The sequence below is a fragment of the Pseudonaja textilis genome, chromosome 1 (assembly GCF_049901715.1).
Source record: "Pseudonaja textilis isolate UNSWEBS1 chromosome 1, rPseTex1.2, whole genome shotgun sequence".
In the NCBI taxonomy this organism is placed as follows: Eukaryota; Metazoa; Chordata; class Lepidosauria; order Squamata; family Elapidae; genus Pseudonaja; species Pseudonaja textilis.
This window is the reverse complement of record NC_141990.1, coordinates 185420861-185436506: the sequence shown is the minus strand read 5'-3', so window position 1 is coordinate 185436506 and position 15646 is coordinate 185420861. Positions and strand designations below refer to the sequence as shown.

At 37.5% G+C, this 15646-nt stretch overlaps 1 protein-coding gene across 5 annotated transcripts in view; it reads right to left on the bottom strand.

The window, feature by feature from the left end:
• The window catches only part of LNPK (lunapark, ER junction formation factor), a 69361-nt gene that overhangs the window by 28587 nt on the left and 25128 nt on the right, over window positions 1–15646 (bottom strand). For all 5 annotated transcript variants that reach the window (XM_087919903.1, XM_087919905.1, XM_087919902.1 and 2 more), the window contains one exon: window positions 6976–7016. In XM_087919903.1, the coding sequence (XP_087776029.1) occupies window positions 6976–7016 (41 nt within the window). The remainder of the gene's footprint in view (window positions 1–6975; window positions 7017–15646) is intronic.

Sequence of the window (15646 nt, the reverse complement as noted above, 5' to 3'; positions counted from 1 at the left end):
TTTCTCTCTCTTCCTGCTTATGAAAAAAAAAATTAGTGTCCAGAAATCTTTATTATCCCTTTGACATTTTGTTTTATTTTCAGCTAAATTGCCTGTTGAGGTCAAAGCGGATTTTTCCGATTTCTTATTTAAGTCTCTTAGTTGTCAGTATAGGGAAAGGGAGAGAAGGAAAAAAAAAACCAAACCTTTCCCTTTTCACTTTCCTTTGCTGCTTCCGACTCTTCTTTGGGAGCAATGTTATTTTTTTGTAAGTTTAAATTCCAGGGTACCTTAGTTGTTGCTTTTGCAATTTAACCCGGTCAGCCAAAACTTTCACTTCTTATCTTCCTCCTGCACATTCTTTTCTGGTTGAGTTCTTCTTTGAGGTGGCCATTTCTGACCACTGCTGCAACCGCCTTCGGGAGAGGGAGTAATGGCCAGCTGAGGAGGAGAGATGCGGCTCTCCTCAACCCTGCTGGCAGTCTCCCCGCTCTTCACCACCTCTACGGGGTGGCTTAGCCCCGAAACCAGCCGGCTCGGGGCGCTCCAGAGGCGAGCCCAGACTGAAACCGTGCACGATCGCAGATTTCTGTCTGTCGCCGAAGGAACTCAAACTGGAAGGGATCTTGAATCTTCACCAACAGAAGTGCTATTTCTATTCACAAAATAAAATGAGGCTCTTCACTAGATAAGTTCCGTCAATTTCTCTTTTTCCTGTCAATCCCTGGAATGTATTTTTAATTTTCTCCTTTCCTTTTATTTCAATGGAAGTGGAATTACACTGAGTGCAAGAATGGATTTTGTCTTTAGAAAAAATACAACTTCCTATATGGACACTTTTTTTAAAAAAATCCGGCATTATGCTGAATATGTATTGCCAAAGATATAACTGGCCTTATTAGCTTTGATGGCATCAAACATATGTGGGGTGGGAGAAAGCAGAAAAAGATTTTAGGCATATTTCGAGATAAGCGCTGGACAGCTATTGCATGAAACTTGGTGGTGGTCTGGAACTCTTGGCCAATGCCAGAGTGTAACATTTATTTACAGAAAGGAACACATTGCTCAAGTTAGCTAGTATGTGCAAGTGTTTCTTAGAAGTCAAATTCTACACTACATAAGAAAGGTCATACAAAATTCATTGGCTTACATACTGTTATTTTCCTTGACCTTTTAACATAGGTTTTATTCTTATAAGCTACTGAGAATGTTTCCACAAAACATTTTTGCCCTTTCAGAGCCCCTTATCAAAGGCTATACTAACTGTTTCTCTAAACCTCTTAAAAGGCCATACTATCAAAAGTCACAAATAGAAAGTGACACCTATATTTATCTAACTATCAAATTTCTTAAGGCTTCTCAAAATATTTGACGGGTATTGTGGAAACAAATAATCTGAACAGAAGCTTATTTTTCTGCTTTTTGTTTCTTTATTTTTCTGCATACTCCCCCAAATAATGTCTTTTGCAATCACTTTGTTGTCCCCAATTAAAAAATGCATGTGAAAAGATTTGCACATCCTTACCCGAGACCTTGGATATTGTCACTTAACAACTGTGGCAAAAAAGGTCATAAAATGGGACAAAACTCACTTAACAACTGTCTTGCTTAGCAACATAAATTTTGGATTCAATTGTGGTCATAAGTCAAGGACGTGTACTAGTAGATATGTCTGTAGTAATTTCTTGAAGCCAACCTTCTTACAATTATATAGATTCTACAACTGCAGATGTTTTAAGATTTTAATCTTGCAAATCTAAGCTGAGAAAGTTCATTTATACTAAACAGCTACTAGACGTTCTTTTAAAGGTGCTGCTCATAAATTTTCAAAAATAAGAAGGAAAATTTATTATTTTAAATATAAGGCTGGGCCAAAAAGACAACAGATAAATATTTGTAGGCTACTGAAACCAGAAAGCTATAATGTGTAATCTACGTCTAAAATTCTCTCAAGTAAACTGCTGGGAGAGATGAAAGACTTCTATGCCCAAACCACCAAAGTCAAACAGTAGAGTTAAAGAGTGAGCAAGCAGAAAGAAAAAGAAGAGGGGGGGAAAACTGAATAAAAGGGGCTGAGTTAGGAAATGGGTAAAGAGGAATTTCAACAATGGGAGGGCAAAAAGGAAACAAAACAATAAGGGTATGTTGCCAATAAAGCCACATTCAGTTCAGTGATGGCATGTGCTCTGCTGAGAGCCCTTTTTTAATTTTACAAATCCTTGTCTGAGTAAGGAGAGGTAATAAGGGAATTTTGTGTCATGCTTCTGGGTTTTGGCATCTACAGATGCAGCATGAACCACGGTTTCCCCTGGTCCTACAGAGAAGACATAAAGCCTACATATTTATTTATATAATTTAGAGGCTATCAACTCCTAATGACTCTCAGTGGTTTACAATTGTTATAAAGAAAAAAAAATACAAAAAAACCCAAAGAAATCAGAAATGGCCTAAACACAAACATATAAACAATGACTCCCTTCGAAATTCAACAGGGACCTAACCTTTCCTCTGCCCAAAGACTTGGAAGAAGAGCCAGGCTGTTAATAGGTTTCTGGCAATCATCAGAGTGGGAGCCATCCAGATCTCTCCGGGATATAATTCCAGAGGGCTGACTCCATGGCAGAGAAGCACACTTCCTGGTTTCCATTAGATAACACTGTTTAATTGATGGGACCTTAAGCTGTGGACAGCAATAAGGAGGTAATCTGGAAAAGCAATGGATAACAGCCAGACCTGACTTCCAATAAAGGTATGGCAAGTTACACATATCTCCATGAAGAGCAGAGACTGAAGAACTGATGAATTGACCAGTTCTTTGGAATGGACAAGGAGAAGATGGGAAATCGCTCACATGAGGACTAGACAGCTGCTCCTTGTATAGAAACTGCAGGACAGCAGTATCCTGTGGGTTTGAGTGCCAGGAGATAAAGGGATCAATCATCAAGCTCATAATTACAGTAAAGCCTTTTAAAGGACACTAAATGTATTAATCCCATTTCTAATCACTTTCAGAAATTGCTTATTTAGTTATTATGAAGCTACCAGAGATCTTCGGAACAATAAGTTTCAAAAGCCACCTGGTGAGCCTATCTTCATCTCTGAGCAAAAGAAAAATTAATTGTAAGTTTAAGAAAGAATTTGAAGAATTTGAAATAAATGGCAAAGGACTAAATAAGCTTTTGAACCAAGCGTGTTATAAATGAATTAAGGATCCAGACAAATTTGGAATATTGAAACTATAAAATTTATTGTAAAACTATATAAAATAAATAGCTTTTAGTGGAAAGCAGAATTATTTTGACTATTGTAAATCATAACAAGAGATTAGAGGCTTTATTATTTAAAGTGGACACTAGAAAGGATTAAAGAAAAAATACCTTTGATTGGGATTCAAGATTGAGATTTACAAAATGACACAAAATACTATAACATCTGAACTATTAAAGCCTTCCAAGAATGGAAGCAGAAATTAGCAAACAATAACAACAATAGTAATGATGTTGGTGTCTATGGATAAACTAAGTTTAAAGGAATTATAGATGAAACATGTTTGCTTGATGCAGAAATTAGAAATATTTGATTAAAAAAGGTGGGAATTATAAGATTACAAAGGTATTTCAAATGGTAGGCCAAAAGAATAACTCATACAAATATTCTTTATTGGATATACAAAAGAACTGGCTTTAAAAATTAAAAGGGAAATGGAAATGATAAACCAATAGAATGATCTGGATCTTTTCATTGAATTTACAAAAGAAACTTAATAGCCTGAAAGAAGCCTATGCAATAGGACAAAAAAGAATTGAAGAGAGATCAATTCCTATAACAATATTTGAATGAACTAAAGATTAATATTTTTGGAAGTAAAGGACTATAAAATTGGTTTTTAAGGTTAAAATAACACATTTTGATGAAATTCTGATAACCTTTTACAGACTTTTTGCTGACACTAGAACTGAAAAGTTAATATCTTATGGATTTGCTTAAAGGGATGCATTATTGGAAGAAGTTATCTGCAACCTTATAGGTGACGAGTTAACAGATTTATACTTCTGGTGATGAAGACTGGAAGTCACCTCTTCATATATTTATTTTCTTTTTATTTCATTCTTTTCTGTTTTCTTTCTCTTTAGGGTTTTTTTTTGCACTTCTTACTCTTGTCAGTCAGCAGGAGTGCTGATTTACATTAGCTTATCAGGTACTTAGGAACTGAGGATAGGGCAGCATAAGGAAACAACAATCAACAACTTAATAACTGGCCATCAACCCCCCAATTAACAACTAAAAGCCATGCACAACCAGGCTCTACATAAATACTATGCATAGAACAGCCCGGTGCAGCCATTTTGGAGACAGAGACTGTTCCCCGAGGATGGACTCCAGCAGGAGTGAAGAAGACTAAACCTCTAATCCCAGTGGTCAACTCAGATCCTGCAACATTACCCTTGGACATGTATATTTGCCTTCATTTGCAACATTCTTCTCTCTTAATTTACGTTGTATAAGATTATATTACTGAAATTATTTTTTTTAATAAAAATGATATATAATTTAAAAAAGAAAAGTAATAGATAACAAATTATCAGTCAAACTGGGGCAAAGCACAGGAAACAGCAGAAGGTAGAAAATGTGAAATCAGAATTGACACAGGGTGCTTATTTGATGGGCATGAAGAAAGAGGATGCAAAAACAGAAAGTACATAACAAATTATAAATGAAGAAAATCATTCTGGTTACTTTTAAAGATACTAATTATTAACTCATTAGTGACTTGAGTTTTATATTTGCTAATTAAAAGATATGCACCTGGCTATGTCAAGTGAGGAATTGCAAAAAATATGTTATTGGGTACTATATTCACTCTTCAAGCTCACCAATCTCACATATTTATTTAAAAGTATTCAGGGGTACCTGATAAGCTTGCTGTAAGTCATCATCATAATGCATGGATCTCTGACATATATTTGGGACTTGCTACGATAATGTACTAAGATGGCACAATGGCTCAGCAGTTAAGATCTGGGCTTATTGTCTGGAAAAGTGACAGCCCCAGGTTCAAGACCCGAGCAATGCGCAAAACAGTGAGCTCCTGTCCTCACCCTAGCTTCTGCCAAACTAAAAGTTCGAAAACATGCAAATGCAAGTAAATAAATAGGGATCACTTCAGTGGGAAAGTAACAGCACTCTGTGATGTCACGCTGGCCAGAAACACCAGCATGTGTTTCCAGCATCTTCAAACACCACTGACTCAATGAAATGGAGATGAGCACCTCCCCCATAGATGGCAACAACTGGCAAAATCTACAGGGACTCCTAACTCCTACCTAATAGTACTTAATACCCAAGTCAATGGAATATATTGTATATTAAGTGACAGTTTTATTTACTGTCTCCTTAAGATAGGGATGGATCAACCTCCTATCTCCAGGAAGCAATGGAATCAGGAAGGGCAAGTTATCCCAAAAAATTGCATTCCTCATTTTTTCAGGCACTTGTCTACAACTTTGAGTATACTAGCCAGAAATAATACAAAACAATAGGTTAAGTGCTGGCTATTGCTATACCCTCCCACCTTACAACAACACTGGAATTCAAGTTAAGGTGGAGTTAAGGCTGATCCCAGTTACTTTATCCACAAGGAATGCTGTAGATTGCTTATACCAATTCATTAACTGGTGTGTCATCCCCTTTCTCACATCCTCATAGAATTGATGCCTCAGTATGAAAAAGCAATGCAAACTTACTTCTCAAATATATACAGTGAAATCTATGAAGTATGCATTCTTAGATGCATCCACACTATGTGATGTTGCTCCAAATGTGTTTTATTTCATGTTCAATGCAATTCATTCTCAATTTACCGCTATTTACACTCAAGCTGTTGCCTCTTCTGGTTCACTCTGCTCAAATTCTCTATTAAATGGAACAACAGAACTGGCTAAACAGTTGCCATTCTCCTCCCTATCCACTAAACCTACTCAATCGTACATAGAAGACAGACCTGGAAGTGGTGAACTCCCTAATTTTTCTCTCTGCCAGACCCATGACACAACAGGCTGGCATTTTAATCTTAAGACTAATTTCTGGATGATAATGATCTAATTGGCAATGATAAGTGCAATTTAGTCTTTATCTCATGGATTTATAACTTATGAAATGTAAGAGCTTATTATTCTATTTTTTTGTTCACATCTGCTTGACTATAACCGACATTAACCACTTCTGAAGGCAAAACTAATACAAAATACAAATAATACAAAAGCTACTAATACAAAAATGACTTGCTGAATACATTAGAAAAATGCTGGTATATTTCTATAACATTATTCATTTAAATAAACATTAAAGAATGAAGAACAAACATCTCCAGATCAAGACTTCATGCTCACAGAAATATGTCACAATTGATGTAGGAGATGACCAGGCTGAGACCCAAGGAATGAGTCAAATGCATCATCAGTCATGAGTTCCTTCATATCCACAAGAGATCTAAGTCCAGCCCACCTCAAATTCCTTTCCATACTTAATTCCTGCTAATTTCCCTTGGCTGTTAGTAATTCAGATGAATGTAGAGAGCTTATGCTTACAATAAACCTTTATACACATTTGAACTGCCTGGATATCCTGATTTCCCTGGTGCTTGACAACTGACTTGTCACTGACACAACTTTCAATGGAGATGTTCCAAAATGCACAAATAATCAGATAAAGAAATCTTATTAAAATATATTGATAGTAATAAACATTGAATAATCACAAATACATAAATGGTCAGTCTCTACCCCACCACTCCAATCCTGTTGATGAATGCCCATCAAAATATATTGTGGATTAGAAGAGAATTTTCTCCATCCATGTACAGTTGACAATAACAGCTCAATCAGTTGAACATATTAACTGCATTTCATGTATCCTTTAAGACTATCTGCAACCAAGTGAATATTATATAAAACACAGAGATAAGATTTCAAGAAACACATTTATATAAAGACTTACTATTTTTTTCTTCTGGGATTTTAAATCTTCTAAGGCTTCATCTAGAAAATAATATTTACAATAATATTTTAATACTAATGGGACAAGCATATCCACAGCCACAATGAAGAAAATACTGGATACAAAAGCTATTTTCTTCACACCCTGATCTGGTAAAAGTTCTAATGGAATATTACCCATTCTCTTCTGGATAACTAATGGGATATTTAAGAAGACACATCATTATTCATAATCAGCAACTTATCAATTTTGCTGCAAGTAAATATGGTAACTTCAAGTTTTTATACAATGCTGTATCAAATAAACTATTATTAAAGGTAATATTGTTTTCACATGTCATAATAACTTTATAACCAAGGCAAGAAATTGAAGTTGATATGAAGCTATTATCATAGAAACATTATACACTGGGAAAAGAATATGAGCTTTAAGTTTAAATAAAAATATCGGTTTAAAATATTAAAAAGCAATCCCAGAATTAAGCAGATATTTAATACTATACAAAATTAATAAGCCCATTTCATTTAAGAACTAAACATTCATTAAGAATTCTAATGCAGGTTGACTTCCGGGCTGAGCCTCCTCGCTGATGGACCGTAGATCACAACGGTCCACATCTATGGTCCGTGCTCTTTCGTTGGAGAGCCCCAATCATCGTGATTAGGGGCTGAAGCTGCCTTGGAGGGGCAGTGGAGTAAGAGGAAGCTTGAGGGGAGCTGTATCTCCCCTGCTGGGCTTGGTCTTTTTCCCCCTAAAGATGACTGAAGCAGTGGTCCAAAATGGCCACCCCGAAGAGGAGGACTCAGCTGGACTAAGATTTGTGCAGGAGTGAAGAAAGAGGTGGATAACATCTGAGCCGGGACAATTGGGTGAAACAACTAAACAAAAAGTATTAAGGTAATATTGAACTCTTAAGAAAAGAAAAGTGAGTGGCGAAAATACAAAGGGACAGGAAAAAGAAAAGAAAATAATTTTGACAGCTAAGTGGGGCTTCGAACCGGGGAAGGAAGAAGCTGGAATTAATTAATTAATTGATTGATTGATTGATTGATTAAATTGGATTAAAATATTTTGGCAACAAATAGGCATAAAATAAAGTTGGACTTGATTGTCAAAAAATAATAATAAGAAAATTTACAAATTGAAGACTGGACTGCTCTGGAATATTGAGGTTTGAAAAACCCTCAATAATAAAATAGGGGGAAAAGGTGAAGACTTTGTATAATGGAGAGTGCCATCCTTTGGATAAAAACTTAAACTCAAACAAAAGGGAAATCATCCTGTTTCTGTATGAACGTGTTGATATAATGTTAAAGAAATATTGAAACAAAGAAAGACTCTTAGAAAGTGAAAGCTGAATCAGAATAAAGAAAGAAGCAAGGAAAGACTGATTGTGGGATTGATTGATGTTTTTAGTATAGACCCTGGGTTGGAACAATTGAGAACTTTAGAAAATTTGAAGAAGAAGGAAAGTAAAAGTGTTTTTGTGGACTAACGATTATAAGAGTGTGTAATGATGATATCTCTTCTGGAATTAAAAATGGAACTTAAAAATATGAGAGAATTACTACAGGCAAGAGGTGAATCACTTTGTTCTGTGTTAGAAGAAATGGAAATGGCGATTAAACAAAAAGAAAGAACTTCAGAGGAGGAGGAGGAGGCTCAAGGAGAAGCCATCTTAAATAGACAATTAACACAAAGTACACTACAAAGACGAGGGGAAAGAACGAAGGTTAAAAAGTTGACAGTTAAGAAGGTAATCAAAAAGGGGAATACCTGTGAAATCAGGAGAGGTAGAAAGGTGCAGCAGAAAAGGGGAAAGGAAGGTATTAAGAAAGAGAAGGATATAAACTGGAATGAGAAAAGATATGGGAAAAAGAGGGGGAGGAGAGGCAGAAAGAAACAGGGGCAGGAAATAAAGAAACACGGAAATAGTAAAATGATGAAAAGAAATTGGTTTTTTTTAGAGATAGTGATTGATAATTAAAAAGGGGATGCTGCAGGGTGACAAGGGGTAGCAGAATATATTTGCAATTAAAAATACTTAGAAAATAGGGTAATATAGATTATTAAAGGAGGGATAAATACTGATAACTCTTATTAGATGAATATACATTTTTATTTTTTTCTTTAAAAGAAAAGTTAGGTTAACTTAAGAAATTGTAATAATTGAAATGAATGTGAAGATGTTTAAAAATGAGGTCAATATCAGTAACCAGGAATTAAATAGTCAATTTTTCCCTTTTACCTTTTTGAAATTAGAAATAAAATTAAGGGGGGAAAATATATTGCAGAATCCAAATGAAAAGAATGTAATGATTACTATTGTAACTACTTAAAAATAAAGGTTTATTGGGAATTAAGATGAGGGAATAAAGGTATATTTTAACCACTGAGGTGTCACACTCAAAGCAGTAAAAGGGGGGAAACCTAAGTTTATTTCTTTTTTTCTTGTGTTAAAACTTGTATTAATCTAGAATTTATAGAAAGAATGTATGATGAAAAGAAAATATGACAGATTAAAGAACTATTTAAATAAATAAGATAATACAGACTATTAAAAGGAAGGAGACACATTGGTAACTTTTTTTTTCTTTATTACGCAAACATATATTGTTATTTTTACTCTTAAAAAATATTAAAGGATTATATTTAAAATATTTGAAATGAAATGAAAGGATGTTTGGATTGGGATTAATGTAAGAGATTTGGATTAATTTGTTTGTTTTTCTCTTTTCTGAAAATTTGGAATGGAAAAGGTAGTAATACAATTAAGTATGCATATATGAATGTATACTTATTGTCATATTTATATGTAAAAGCGATGATCCGGAAATATGTTGTCCACTAAAAAGACCCTTTTGTTTTTATGTGAAAAATTGAATAAAACTTGTTTTTTTTTAAAAAAAGAATTCTAATGCAGGTTGCATAATAATGTTCTAATATTTTAACCCTTCTGGAAAAAAAAGAAAAAATAACTTTAAAGTCTTAAGTTCCTGAAACATAAATGTTTAACTCAAAGCAACTGAAAAAAATATTGAAGTATAATATAAAAAATATTGAAGTATAATATCGTGTTTCTCCAACAATACGGCCTCCACCAATAGGAAGGCCCAGCATGTTTTATTGGCATAAAATCAAATTAAGCCCCTCCCCCCAAATTAAGGCCCATATTAAACATGCGAAATGGGGGGGGGATGGCGGGGGGGGGCTTGCAGTTAGGAATTACTTTTGTTGCATGCCCGGATATGGTGCTGCCTGCGTTGGTGGGGCACTTCATATTGGGAGACCTTCCACTGTTGCTTTCCCTTCTCCCTTGCTGCTGCGGAGTTTAGAGCAATGCTGCGGTGTTTGGCGCAGCCACATGTGGCCAGTCAGGGCTCCTCCCTGCAACCGGAGCCCTGAGGAAACTCTTGGCTTCAGGTGCTCTCATCGCCGCCTTCCCTTTGCTTTCAAAGGTAAAGCAAATTATTTTAAAAACGACACCCTACTACAACAAAGCCTCCCCTGCCCGAGAGGGCAGCCCAACCCCACGTGGGGAGGCGAATCTCCTGGGGTCTCTTCGGTTCATCCCCGACCTCCCTACACTGCGCACCTCTGATGCGCCGGTTCCTTCAGCCCAGCAAGCTCTTCCACCTCAAAGAAAGGCCAGGCGGGCGGCTGTGGAGCAGCAGCAGCAGGTCCAAGCCGCTCGCAGCAGAAACAGCCACCACCCTTAGTCCAATGTGGGGAGAACGACCTAGGTTAGCGCCCGCCAGCCCGTCCTTCCCGCCTTTGGAGGCACCTGCACCTACTGCCTCCGCGGCCAGCCTAGCCATGCCACTTCCTACCGACTCCTTTGGGAGCATCCGCCGAGGTAGTCTTTGTGGCTTGGTTTCCCCTACCCACCCTGGCCAGCGGGTCCTCCTTTCGTGCGGAGGGCTGCGGGGGAAGGCATTCACCCGAGAGGATCTCTCCCTCTCTCTCCCTGCAAGGTCAACGTCTGCGCTGCAGCTGACGAGGAGGAGGCTGCAGCCAGTTCCTCCTGCTTGCTGAGAGGTGAGGAAGCCACAGCTTTACAGAGCAGGCGAAGCGCTACTTGCCCGGGTGAGATTTGGGAATGAGGGGCAGGAGGAGGCACGCGTGCACACACAGCTTGCTTTCCTGGCTCTGCCCAGCCCACATGGCTCTGGCGCAGCCTTGGCGGGCAGTGAGCACCTCCCCGCCGGACCCTCCACTCATCCCTGGCCTTTCTTTGAAGTGGAAGAGCTCGCTGGGCTGAAGGGACCGGCGTGTCAGAGGCGCGCAGTGTAGGGAGGTCGGGGAGGAGCCGAAGAGGCCCCGGGAGATTCGCCTCCCCACGTGGGGTTGGGCTGCCCTCTCAGGCAGGGGAGGCTTTGTTGTAATAGGGTGTCATTTTTAAAATAATTCGCTTTACCTTCGAAAGCAAAGGGAAGGCAGCGACGGGAGCGCCTGAAGCCAAGTATCTCCTCAGGGCTCCGGTTATAGGGAGGAGCCCTGACTGGCCACACATGGCTGCGCCAAACACCGCGGCGTTGCTCTAATGCCTTGGCAGCAAGGGAGAAGGGAAAGCAACGGTGACCCGAACCCAAAGGTCTCCTGAACATCCAAGCTGTCGCCGCCCGCCCACCCACCCAAGGATGAAAGGGGGGAATTAAGTCACCCCAGAAAAGATGGCCTAGCCATTTTTAAGTCACCCCCGAAAAGACAGCCTAGCCATTTTTTCGGGGGTCAAAAAAAAATAAGGCCCGGCCTTATTATGTGAGAAACACGGGAACAGAATTCTAGTACAGATGGCTCAAGAACATCACTGGGCCACTTCAAAGCTAATGTCAAGATAAATAGAACTGAACTGAGAGATTTAACACATGCAAGGTTTATATACCAAGGCACCCACATAATTTTAAAATAAACAGCTGTTACAATCTATTCAAATGCAGTGGACTGGTTATAAAGAAAGGATGCTACTATAACTTAATTATTACATGCTAAGTGAAGTTGAAAAAGTAGTTTCACATCACCAGTTAAACAAGAAGTTCAAGAAATGGGATCAAGTAAACCATGAGCTCACAAAAGTAGTGCAAAGATTAATATATTCTTCTGCATACTGTTTTAGATTCCTTTGAAGAGTTGTTCTATACTTAAACTTCAATTATTGATTAGCTGAACTGTACATATACCACAACTTCCCTTTTCCCAAAACCACAACAGATTTTAGTTTTAGTTTTAAACTACGAGAATTAGGAACACATTGTAAAAACTTAAGTAACATGCTGAATTCCTTTCAGATTAAACTCCTTTCTATAATAAGATTACTCCTGCCTACAACATCTTAAAATATTTGCTTGCAGAAAACTCAGCCAACAATAATTCCACTCTCTTTAAATGAACAAGAAAGAATACACACACCAACTTGAAACCAATGCCTCAGTCTCATTTCTCAGTGGAAACCATTTCAAATTATGCTTAAAAAACATTTTTGGTGCTATAGTAAAACTCCTGTTTCAGAGTATATTTTTTTGTATTCCTTATCCTCACCTTGTTTGGCTGAAGAGATTGTTGCATAGATTGTTTAATAGGTACATCAACTGGAAGTTTTTAAGCACCACCTGTATTAGATCTAAATACCTCAAAGATGTACACTATCAAGAAAACAAAGGATTCAAACAATCTTCTTTGGAAAAATGAATCATGTTCAAGAGTAACATGTATAACACTTACGTTTTCAAATTGTGGCAACTGCTTGGACAAGCCCCTTCTGTTTTCTTGGCCAGATTTCAGAATTTTCAGATTTTGCCATTTCCTATTTATTAGGGCTAAGAGAGAAAATCACCCAGCTGCATATGTGCATAAGCCTGGACTAGAAGAACTCACAGTCTCCCACTTTCTAGTTGGGTACATTAAGAACAAACCACACCGGCTCTCTGACAATACATAATACCACACTAAAAAGAACTCTGTCTTCAACAGAAAACCCAAAACGATCATGGGTATGCATGCCCAAATGGTCTGTGTAGCCTAAGAGTCATGACAAGTAAAGTCAGACTGTTCTATAAACAATTCATTTGAAAATGTTTTAATAACAAGTTTTAAAAGATCCTTTAGGTATCTCCTTTAAATATCTAGTACTTTATTTCAACTTGCTGGAAATTTTTAGTTATACTTTAAGTTTATCTAAGAGCAGATACCCTGTTGACAACAGCCTATCGGGTACATCCAGCTCTCAAACCTTGTAGCCTTAAGAGGAATTATGTGTATGCATTCAGTGCTTATTACATGTTAAACTGCTTGGGGATACCAAATCACCCCATTAAAAACAATGCTGGGGGGGGGGAATCACCCTTGCCATCTTTACAATGTCATAACATCCATGCCCTGCTCCCTGTGCTAGCCTGTACCAACAATAGTAAATAATAGTAAAAATAATGTAATAGTAAACGTAGCTGTGTAGTACATAAAATTTAATCTTCAAAAGATGCTTCACACAGAAACTGCTTTTCCTGTGGATCCAGGAAAAAGACATAGTTACTTTAAAATGCTACAGATATGTGCTACGTATCTGTTTATGCTTTCTCCAAAGTATTTTTGGCAATCAGATCTAGTAAAATAAAGAGCAGCCACTCCTATGTTTGAAGTTTACATTATGGCTTGTCATGAGGTTAGTCCCTTCACATTATGTTCACTCTGATAAATCCCCCTTTTTCTCCACAGTCTGCTAATTGCAGTCAAAATAATAATAACTGCTGTTAACTTCAAGGAGAGGGGGGGTATTTGGGGGAGTGGGCTGTCTGATAATATGCTGGTTTCCTATAGAGTTTATTTGATCTCACGCTGAACGTTGAAAGCAAACTGAAATATTGCAAATCTCTTTCAACCTTTACTTAAAACTGGCAGTTTTGACACACATACAAGGAGACAATTATACGAGAACATATACAAATAAATATCAGAATGAAAATGGTTGTCCTGTTTATGAACAACTGTGCTCTCCTGATGACCGAACTGCATGGTTCTAATTGTTTTAATATTTTGTATCATTTGTATGATTATTTTATTCTGTGGTTTTTGATACTGTTTATGTTTTAATTGGAAACCTCCCAGGGTCACAAATATGAGAATACTCTTCAAGAGTAGCCCTAAGTAGAGACCATTGTGGTAATCCAAACAAGAAATGATCAGAGTGTGACTGAACACTGATCTCATGATGGAGAAAAGAGCACATACTATGAAAAAAAAAATGCATGAAAAAAACAGATATTAGTAACTGTTGTGCAGGAAAATAAAAATAATGTGCATTTGATTGCCTATATTTCATGTTCCTCAACAAATGGGCAATGGAGGATCATATTACCTGAACACACTTGTAAGTGGATCATAAGCTTCCTAACAGACAGGAAACAGCAGGTGAAGCTAGGCACTCTCTCTCAACTTCTCTTCTCCCTATACACCAAAGACTGCATTTCAAACGATCCATCTGTTAAAATACTGAAGTTTTCAGATGATACAACAGAGATTGGTCTCATTCGAGACAACGATGAATCCACATACAGATGGGAGGTTGAACAACTACCCTCGTGGTTCGACCAGAACAATCTGGAACTGAACACACTCAAAACTGTAGAAATGGTGGTAAACTTTAGGAGAAACCCTCCCAAACTACCACCTCTCACAATACTAGACAACACAGTATCAACAGTAGAGACCTTCAAATTTCTAGGTTTTATCATATCTCAAGACCTAAAATGGACACCTAACATCAAAAACATCAAAAAAGCATCAACAAAGAATCTTTCTTTCTGCATCAGAAAGCTCAAACTGCCTAAGGAGCTGCTGATACAGTTCTACAGAGGAATTATTGAGTCTGTCATCTGCACCTCTATAACTGTCTGGTTTGGTTCTGCAACCCAACAGGAAAGACGCAGATTTCAGAGGATAATTAGAACTGCAGAAAAAACAATCACTACCAACCTGCCTTCCACTGAAAATCTATATACTGCACAAGTCAAAAAGAGAGTTGTGAAAATATTTGCAGACCCCTCACACCCTGGATGTAAATTGTTTCAACTCCTACCCTCAAAATGACACTATAGAACACTGCACACCAGAACAACTAGACACAAGGACAGTTTTTTTCCCAAACCCATCACTCTGCTAAACAAATAAGTCCCTCAATACTGTCCAACTATTTACTAAGTCTGCATTACTATTACTGTTAATCTTCTCATCACTCCTTATCACTCATCCCCTCCCACTTGTGACTGTATGACTGTAACTTTGTTGCTTGTATCCTTAAAATTTATATTAACTGTTTCCTAATATGATTTGATTGCTTATTTGTACCTTATGACTATATTAAATGTTGTACCTTATGATTATTGATGAATGTATTTTTCTTTTTATGTACATTTTAGAGCTATGGACCAAGACAAATTCCTTGTGTGTCTAATCACACTTGGCCAATAAAGAATTCATTCATTCATTCATTCATTCATATGTACTATTAAATAATAAGGTTGAATAGATTGAAAACACCTTAGTAAATCCTTTCGCATCTTCCAAAAGATAAGGGGCGTTGGTCCTACCTGAACACTTCTTCTCGGGGAGCCGAAGGGAGAATCCAGGATGGGTAGTCTCTAGTCTCATAGCTCTGCAGACAGAGTTGAAAACTGAG